Source organism: Anas platyrhynchos, chromosome 2 (genome assembly GCF_047663525.1).
Source record: "Anas platyrhynchos isolate ZD024472 breed Pekin duck chromosome 2, IASCAAS_PekinDuck_T2T, whole genome shotgun sequence".
Taxonomy (NCBI): Eukaryota; Metazoa; Chordata; class Aves; order Anseriformes; family Anatidae; genus Anas; species Anas platyrhynchos.
The window spans coordinates 130828224-130838815 of NC_092588.1; the positions used below are offsets into that span (position 1 = coordinate 130828224).

Below are 10592 nucleotides of genomic sequence, written 5' to 3' on the forward strand. Positions count from 1 at the left end.
TATCCTACTCCTGAACTGTTGTTCCATGCATGAAAATCACATTTTTCATCAGCAGGTCTGAAATATCCAGTGTATCATAGCAAAAGCAGCACAAAACCATACCCTTACTCTGTCCCATACCTCTGGCAACAAAACCTCCACAGGACCTGTAGCAGGTTTCATCTGAACCAAAACACAACAGCCTCCAAAGCACAGGAGGAGAAAGGCTTCTCAGCTACACAACATAGCAAATGCTTCATAGTGGAAAAAAAGCGGCCCCATGACCTATAACACAGTCTTTGCTCTGCCCGAAGTATACTTTGTTTATCTCTTTTAGACACATTTGGTAAAGGAGGATGGACCATTTCTTTTGCTTCTGCTCAGTGTTGGGTAGCTTGTGATCCCTGGGGAAACAAGTCCATGTACTTCACTCTGCCTATGAAGGGTACATGTTTTGATAGGAGAATTAATTCACAGATACAATCTTCTTTTATCATATGGATTAAAATAATGCATAGTTGAATAGATCAAAAAAATGCAAAGCTGAAACTCTCCCACTGAAAATTTCATGTCACCTAGAACACAATGAAAATCAATCTAAAAAAAAGATTTGGACATTATTTAGAAAATTGCATGGTTCAAGTTGCATGTTTTGGCAAAATCTTCCTCAACTGTAGCCTTTGAGAAACAGCACATCTGAACCATGGAGCAATGCCTGTTGAAGTCTGTCAGATCTACAGCCCACCCAGAATGCTGCAAAACCTAAATGAAGCCAGACTGGAGCATGGCCAGAAGGCAAACCTTGGCATCCTCCACACAGGTGATTCATGGCAAACAAGGCTTTTCCTTGCTGCCAGCCTGTAGCCCCCTATTTTGTTGCTTCTGCAAAGACACAGCCTTCAGCAGAAATGTATCATCAACATCTACATCTCCAGAATGGAGATAAAGACATTTACCTATATTGCTGGAATAAGGAAAAGAAATAAATTGGAAGCACAGAGGTAATCAGATACTACAATAGTAAAAGTAGTCAAGATAAGGATTTTGTCAGAGTATCTGTAAGGAATAAGCTTTCAGAAGGAACTGTCTGAAGAAGTATTTTTTTTCTTTTGTTTTAAATAAGGCTTAACTGATCAAAATCCAAATCTGATTGGGGGTGAGGGGCAGGAAGCACACAAAAAGCAAGGATCAGGGTTTTAATAAAATGCTTTGCTCTTTGCTGTTATTCCACAGAGATGCAAACTCTGCAAGCTTCATCTTGCAACTGTGTCATCTTATCAAAGGTAAATCAGACTTGAACTAACATCCACTTCTGACGATCTGAATTAGGATGCTTTGTTTCATGTGCTTTTTTAAAAACACATCACTAATATAAAACATAAATTCTAGTCAGAAGGAAAAAAAAAAAAAAAAGAATAGATCCATTTTGAAGTACTTTATTTGAAGAGTAAATTTTATTTCAAGGTCAGTTCTATCAACCAAGACATAATACTGCTGCTTATGAAGAAAAATGAGAACAGCAGAAAATCATACACTACACACACAGGAGTGTGCACCACACACTAAGCACACTTGGATACTTATAACAGCTTTGTTACAATCAGCAATACTTCTCTTTCATAGAGAAAAGCATTCACTTAATATACTGAAGACAAAAAGCTACCTGAAATCAACTAGTTACCATGTTTAATTTCTCCCTCCCCTAGACTTCATCTCCGTATGGTGAAGAAAATGCAGCTTATCTTTGCTGAAGTTGCTTCATTCCTTCCTTTTCTTTGTACACTGTAGACCAGAGTAGGGCAGTCGACATCTGCACACGTTTGGAGCTATGCATTTTCCTCCATGCTGACAAGGTAGTTTACATACAGCTGAAATGAGACACCAGACACACAGTATGTCTTCTGCACAGCACAGGATCATTTTTCTTCTTTGTCTCACTGTACTAGCAGAATTGTTCCCTGGAGACTGCACAGGGACTGTATAAATAAAAGCATAATGGAAGAACCAAAAAGCAATGCCTCTCAATTTATGGCCTCGTGGCCTTCACTGGAATACTGCCACAGTACAGCTAGACTTACTCATGCTCCATTCCCCTTTTAAAATACTATCATTTCCTTTGTTCTTTAAGGCACAGACTATTTTTAAATGGATGCCTCCATGGGAGCGAGGGACCAATAAAAATTTCTGCTGGAAGTTGTTTTCAAGGCAGTTCTTGGATGGACACATCCACGAGGAAACAGTTACCACATCCTAGCTGCTCCTTGCCCTTCTGTTTCCCTACTCCTCTGAAAAAAGAAGGGCAATAGGGAACTGAGCAGGCACTGCTTCGGTTGTCCCCCAGCTACACACCAGTTAAGGAAACAAATGAGAGGGTTTCAATCTGCTTGTGAGTGCCCTTGCCAAGAGAGGTCAAACCGGATAGAGATCTATGTAGTTCAGGCATGGTTATTATTCTGACACTAAGAACCTGCATATTTCCACCATTATTGCTGGTGCAGGGAGTGGTACCAAGGATTTCATAAGTTTCTCTGCATGTCCTATACTTATCTTTTAATATCATGCTCTATCACAACACACCACTGAATACAAAGAACAAGCATTTTCCTAATCAAATGGGAACACTGAAATATTTATATGTTAATGTTTGTTTGACAATACACATATTGCAGAACTAATGATAGCCAATTTGGACTCCCAGAGCCACACAAATATTTCATACATGGGAGGACTTAATCCACAGACTTTGCACCCATCCTATCTAGTTCAAAAGCAACATTTAAGTGAGCTGTCTCTCAGTCTCCCAGAGAGCAAACAAAAAGCTTTCCTTTTTTTCAGGCTCGGGATTATTGCCTTTAGCATCAGGGCAGTGCTGCTACTGGCACACAGGCACATGCAGCTTTAGGTAGATTAAAGGTTTTATAATATTCATCTGCTTCTGTGAAGAAAAATTTGGTAAAATGCAAGTGGTTGTTCAGCAGGAATGTCAGTCAGAACTAATCCTCATAAAAGGGTAAGAGAAAGCTGGCTGTAAAAAGCACCTGGAGTTGATTCTCCCAATTTATCCTTGAAGTGAGAAGCAAATTTCACTTCTCCACATCTATAAAATTCAGTGAAGCTTCTAATCCATGTCAATAGTGTTAGCGTTTCTGTAATGGCCATTTTTAGTTCTCTAAACCATGGTCTCAGTTTACACAAAATATTTCTGAAATATAATATATAATAAGTAACAAATTTGGTGACAACCAAAACTGAATCTGAAGTTACTTGAAGTGGAAAAGCTCTGTCTTTCTGACCAATGTGAAAAGCCATCTATTCCTTATGCATACACATAAGATCTCCAGTATGCAGAAGAACCTCTCATTTACTACTCTAAAATACTTTTCTAGCAGCTTTGTTAGGCACTGAAGATTTAAACACTGTATTGTATAAATCACATAAGTAGAGAAATGGATACAAGAAAAATGTCAGAAGTTATTTACCTAAGTGACATGCTCCACCAACCCATCCAGCTGGACAGCTACAAATCCCAGGAGCCACACAAGCTCCATTATTCCGACAACCTTGAGGACAAATTGCTAGAAGGAAAGAATGGGTAAGCCAGCAGGATTTATAAAACTGATATAAAAGAATCCTGACAGAATGAAATATTCAGGATGATGCGAATCAAAATGGCAAAAAACATTTTCTTCCAGGTCAGATGCTCAACTGGTATTACTCTAAAGGCATATACACACAGACTGTGCAATATTTTTTGTTTAAATTTTAAAAAATGTACATCTTAGTGCGGAATAATTTGTGCTATTTTTTTTGGAATACATACCAATAATGCAGGTCTCTCATTTCTGTTTCAGTGCAATGACATTTCCATAGTTATTAGTCTCTTACTCTTTTTAAAATGCTTTTGTCACTGCAGTTACATTTTCATCAATATTTCCTGTATGTAAACACGCAATGTACTACATTGGCATGTCCCATGCCATGATAACATCGTCTCTTCATCCTTACTTTATAGCACAGTAACGCAAGCATCTTACGTGAGATAAGAGTTTCTTCAACTTTTCTCCCAGGTGAAACACAGGGTTTAGTTTGGTTTAGGTTGTATTTTTATATATATATGTACACACACATACATAAATTAAATGAGTAAGGCTTCTGCTCTTGAGAATGCAGTGATAGAAAAACTGAGACTACTTCAATGGTGTATCTAGCAAATTATCTTTGTTTTTACTGCTCATCAGAGTCCATCAGGGCTTGTTTACAGGGCTTAAGGACTATCAGCATTTAAGTGGTACAGATGAGGCGTGTTAGTGTAAATACTCACCCTCTTGGCATCTTGATCCTGTCCAGCCAGAAGCACAAAGGCACTTCACAACCCCATTGACAGAGATGCATTCCCCACCATTTTGGCAGCCTCCTTCACAGCTTACTGCAGAAGGACAGCATACACACTACATTTCAGGAACAGCAGAGGAAATTGAACAGATATCTTCAAACAGCTGGCTACCATCGACTATTTGTTTTATCATTTCTGCAAAGACTAAGATTTTGACTATTCATAGCAAGACGCAGCTCCATCATGTCAGCAATGGTGACAGAACCATGCCAACCCATCACACCATTAAAATTAAGCACGTGCATAAATGCTTGTTGAGCATTTAACCTGAGAGTACCAAATAACAAGCATGATTATCATTACGGCACAAAATAGCTGTGCTCCCCCCCCCAGATAACTGTGAACCAAATGTTCAGCTGCTACACCACTATAACTACTATCATGCACATTGTTATCGATCTAGCCAAATCACAGCTGGTAAATCAGCAACACATGGTCAAGAATTCACATATTTCCTTCCCTGAGAGTTCCTACACATAACAAGAGCAAGAAGAGAAGGGGATATTACTTTGGCAAATAAACCTATGACTATAATGCAGCTGAGTGGTGCTTTACCACAGGTCAGCTAAGCAAGTTTCCTCATTTCAGAAGTGTTCTACATGTCAAAGCCCTGAAGGACTAATTAATGAAGCATTATTTATACCAGACATATGACTGGTATCAACTGTGTAGTGCACTATCATCTCTGAAATATGGCATAATCACTGTTCTGTACAATCAAATGCAGCCTTCCACAAGAATGAATGTAAATGTATACAGCACCTTCACTTTATGGGAGAGAAACTTCTACCCTTCATTATAATGATGGACAGTCAGGATGCCTGCTTGATGCTTCCTAGGAAAAGCTTTAAATCCCTCTTCTACCACAAGTTTTGAGCATGAATTCAGCTAACAGATTTTTGGCACAATGACTGAATATGCAAGGGCACACAAGTTTACTCTAGCACAGTTAGAAAAGCTCTTCAGAGCTTGTTTTTGCATTTCTTTATTGCACAGTGTAAGCTGATGTATTTAATAGCACACTGCTCTTCACAGCAAGTTTGCACATCCAGGCTCTGTAAGCCACAATACTGCACCTTACAGGTGACCGCAAGCACATCCTTTGCCCCACAGAGAGGACACACAAAACACAAGCAGCACATTTGCTTGGATAGAGATCCAAGTCTAGTCTATGGTAATAAACCAATTCCCTATTCTGCTTTTTCTGTTCATGTAATATCTATCACATTGCTTCTGATTCAGACTCTTCTGAGAACATCAAGTTTTCCCTTCCATGCAGACCCTACTAACATAATTTCTTAAAAAACAACTGAAAGCATATATGTGTGTGCATATATACACACACACACACATCCTATTGCTGAAAAACAAAACTGACCATGCTCCAGTTTACCTCGTTGCTGTCAATATTGTAAACTACACAAGATGAATAGTTATTTCTCAATGCATTACACATTATTGTTACACAGATCTTCATGAGAGGAAAGTTCCTTATCTTCCTAATTTGTCTATAACGTTAACAATTTTGACATTATCACTAGCATTTGAATTCCCGTTCAACCTAGTTAACATCCCAGAGCTATAATTTAAGGTTCGGTAAACTTAGACGTCACCATGCTAAGTGAGCTTAGGTCACACTTTCTTCATGAAATTCCAAAACCCCCATAGACAATCCAATAGCAACAAGGCTTCAGAGAGCTGCAGAAGCAAGTCAAGTTCCAAATCCACTTTAGGTTATGTTTCAGGTAAGCTCCGGTAGCTATTTAACGTTAGGAAGGAAATACAACAAAGGCCCATGGAATAAACACCAAGAATAAACAGAGAATCCAGCGAGATTCTTCTGGCACCTAACACAGAAATACGTATCTGTACAAATCATCTGATGAAATTAATTAGAAAAAAAAGTCTGCTCTATAGCTAAACAACATTTAAAACACAAAATATTTACACACACATAAACAATGCATTTACAAGGGAGAAAATTCTCTCAATTTCTCACAAGAAATTCTCAATCAAGAACAAATACATATACTCCACACTATTATCTTGTAAGCACACGGATCCCATAGGACATACATATTTTGACAGTAAAGTCAGTCTAAGCAATTAAGGTCATTATTTCAAAAAACATTAAGCCTGCACTTGAAAAGTCCCAAATCCATTTTGTTTCCAAACTTGAAGTCTTCCCAAGCTATCACTTGTTTGGGTTTTACTCACCCTTATGACAGTATCTACCCCCATAGCCAGGTGGACATCTGCATTTTCCAGGTCTCAGACACTCCCCACCATTTTTGCATTTTGGATAACATGTGGCTGTAAGAAAGACAAACAAACAAACCTTGGTGAAGCTTACCAAACCTATTACTTAAGTACCTAAGAAATGTGCATTATTTTAGTCAGTGAGTACTCCGTTTGCCTTCACATTTCCTAAGATACGTTTGTTCTGCCATCCCACACTGCTAGTGAAAAAGTTTCCATGCACAGAGAGATGTCATTGCTTCCTTCGTCACCTTTTTTTTTCCCCCCTCAGTTGGCCTCTCAAAGCCCTGTCTGAAATGACCATTTAGAAATCATCCAAGATAGATGTAACTTCTGTCACAATTAAATCATTTGTTGGGAGAAAAGCATCTGTGGCCATCCTAGATTCCACAACTATTTCATTGCTGACAGCTTGGATATGTTGTGTAAGGCGCAAATAAGAAGCTCAGTTTTGCAAATCCTTGCCAGGATTTTCATAAACCATTCCTCAATCACCCCTGGTTTCTGAGAAAACACGCATTTATTCACACCCAAATTTTAGGAAGCTATGTGTTTCAGAGGGTCTGATCTGAATTACCTACAAGTGCAAGATGAGCTCTCTACATGACATTGCTTTGTCTTTTGACTGGATGAGTGAGAAGTCTGAGACTGATGGAAGAGGAAAAAAGTAAGCACTGAATAACACCACACTGCTTGGTGGCAACATGAGGGCAAAATCCAACTGAAGAATACATTAATATCTGCACAATGAGTATTGCATGTAAATAAAGGATGCAGACATATATGAAAGAAACATTCAGCACTCAGCACTACATAACTGTTTTACTAGATGCTTTCAGCTCATTGGAAATGCCATAAATTAAAATATCTCCACCTTAGGAAAATTCAGTTTCTCTCTTTTTTTTTTTTCTTTCATTTTTTTCTTTCTTTTTTTTTTTTCCCTCCCAGTTTTATAAGGCTTATTTTATTTATGCTAAAAAAATATACTAATATCGATATCAGAATACCACTGTGGAGTCATGTACAAAGCAAGAGAGAAACTCTGCCCCGACGACCTAACAGTTAAATCTGACACCACTTACATGCTTACATGAAGAAAACAGCAAGAGGGAAGAGCTGCTGTTTGACAGAAAGGAACCAAGAGAATAGCAATGAGATCCCAAAAGCACAGCTCTGTGTATTATGCAGTGCTGGAACCCTACGCTATTCTCATCTGCTAACTATTACCATTTGGACAGGCAGATACTTTCCCATATGGTTAGACTAAAGGTTGGACTAGATGATCTTAGAGGTCTTTTCCAGTCTGAAGGATTCTATGATTCTGTGTATTTATAGAATTTATAGAGCTGAAGACTCTCCATAAGGCAAACACCTTCTAGAAAGCATTTCACTACTGAGCTGGGACAGCGTGAAGGAGCTTTGTCCTGAAATCTGCAGCCTACAAACTGCACATCTTTTCCTTATGCTTGTTTTATGCTTTGCCAAAATATCAGCAACTGCTCTTTAACTTCCCAGAATAAGCAAGACTGTATATATGGGAGGAATCGGATCCACAGCTTCTCACTAAAATAAAAATTACACCAAAAACACCCCGAAGTATTTTGCATTATCCAAGTATCCAGTAAGCTCTTGGGACAGACAGAACCTGCCACCACAAGATGCTTGCCTGGCATGTCGCTGTAATCCCATGTGGAGCAAGAAGGCTAAGCAGTAAACCTCTTTTCTGAGCAACCCACTCAACCAGATAGAATTGCACTAGGAAAACTTTCACTCAACTTTTTCCCTTTGTTATGTCCATGTTTTGCAATTCCACAGGTTATGTTATTTCACAGCCCATACTGAACAAGGATCTGTGTATGTTATTAGATTCATTTAGCTTGCAACCACAAATTCCAGTAACAGTTTGAAGACCATCTATTTAAAAAAAAATAACTTTTTTATGACAGAACAGATTTTCTCCTTTCCATCTGCATTATCTCAACAGCCAGGGAAGACTAGAGACATCACAAACACTTTTTTGTTTCCCCACTATTTCAAAGCCATGATATTCATATAAAAAACATGGCATAACCCCACCATGCATACACAGATTTAGATGGACGTATCCCATTTATCTCCGATTTCTGTGAGTGAGAAGATAAAAAGTTAACTCAGTGGATTTCTTGACAGAACAAGAGATGAGGTCTCATTTCTTCTTCTTCTTTTTTTTTTTTTTTTTCCCTGCATTTATGATCTTATCAGAGAAAGCAGTGGTTCCCTTAATACCAGGTCATTCACCACTCTAGCTCATAAACAGACCTGCATTTCTGATGATCTTCCACACCTCCACTAAAACCAAACAGGGCAAGGGTCCAACATTTGTCTGGAAAAACTCTCACAGCACTGCTACTCATCCCCACTATGCAGCATGTTCTCAGCATGTTACCAGGCACTGTAACCTACCGCTCGGTAACCCAGGTTCTCAATAAACCAGCACTCCCAAAGTGACTGCAGTGCGGGGTGAAATTTTCAGCACCTGTAACAGAAGTCACTCAGGACACCCCCTAACACGTCCCATTTCAAAGTTTAGAAGAATGACATTTTAGATGAAGTGCACTGAGAACTAGGAGAAATACAATACAAAGTGCATTACCTCTTCCTACAGGACAAGACATAAGGCAACACAGTTTCTGCTGATACTGACCAGGTTTTAGCAATTATTAGCCACTGGGCTCCAGAGTTCATCTTTTGAAGTAGACTATTAGAAATTGGGAACATTACACTAAATAGGGTTCAGATTGAAACTCCTCTCATGTGCATTTTGTACATCAAGCAATGCTTTCAGAAATACTTCATCTCCCCTTAGAGACCACCAGGAACAGGTTTTTCCATTCATTCCAACTTAACCACCACTGAAACGGGGTGTGCAAGTGACTCTATGGGTCGGGTTATATCTAGGAAATAATGTATTTTGATGAACACAGTGTACTCTGAACAAACGAGGAACCCAGCAAACAACCTGCTTTCTACACACATTTTTACCTTTTCCTCAGCACTCATCTCACTGACCCCACCTAGCAGCACCACCTAACATTGCTCAGGTCCAGACAGCAGCCAGCCCTCCAAAGGCATCACCACTTGCCCAGGGGGGTTTACACTCACTGAGACAACGGCAAAGGGATGCCAATGCAGAACCTTATTCATCAAACAGGCATTTAAAGGCTCTTCAGACGATAAAACGCGACCCGCTGACAGCACCATCATTCCACACCCAAGCGAGCATCTTCACCCACCTGCTGACCGCCGGCTGCGCTCTCAGCACCGTTCCCCTCACCCTGCCTCCATCCACCCCACATCACCCCCCTCCTGCCCCACACCCGCACCCCATCCCCATCCCGTTACCGTGCTGGCAGAGCTCGCCCTCGTAGCCCTTGGAGCAGAGGCAGGTGCCGTTGCCGAGGCACAGCCCGCCGTGCAGGCAGCGAGGGCTGCAGGCCGCCGCCGTGCCCCAGCCCCAGGGCATGGCAGCCCCCCGGCCGGGCTGGGCATCGCCGCCGCCGCCCCACAGCCCCCACAGGGCCAGCCACAGCACCAGCCGCCGGGGGACCCCCCCGCCTCCATCACCGCAGCCACCGCCGCCCCCGGCCCGCCGCGCCATGGCCCGGCAGCTCGCCGCCGGCCCGCTGCGCTCCGCTCCCCGCCGCTCCCGCTCACTCCCCTTTCTCCCCCCGCTCATGCACGCCCCCCTCGTTCCCCCCCCCCGCCCCCCCACCTCAGTTTTCTCCTCCTCCTCCTCACCCTTTCACCCCAGCCGGTCTCACGCACCCCTCACGGGCAGCTGGGGGTGTGGGGCAGAGGCCGGGCCCCACAACTGGGGAGATAAACGACCCCCAAATGGCCCCACATAGTGCCAGTCCTGCTGGCACAGGGCTCCCTTGGCACCTCCTGGGCTTCCTAAGTGAGCAGGGATGAGGTCTCGCAC

The 10592-nt window shown here is 41.4% G+C and overlaps 1 protein-coding gene across 1 annotated transcript; it reads right to left on the reverse strand.

Moving 5' to 3' along the window:
* Positions 1-1399: 1399 nt before the first annotated feature.
* Positions 1400-10318, reverse strand: LOC101801254 (uncharacterized). Its single transcript, XM_027450869.3, has 5 exons — positions 10013-10318; positions 6590-6685; positions 4301-4405; positions 3459-3554; positions 1400-1847 (listed from the first exon to the last, which is right to left on the reverse strand). Exons 1-5 carry the CDS (start codon positions 10266-10268, stop codon positions 1738-1740), a joined length of 663 nt encoding a protein of 220 aa, XP_027306670.1. The 5' UTR covers positions 10269-10318; the 3' UTR covers positions 1400-1737.
* Between the last annotated feature and the right edge of the window lie 274 nt (positions 10319-10592).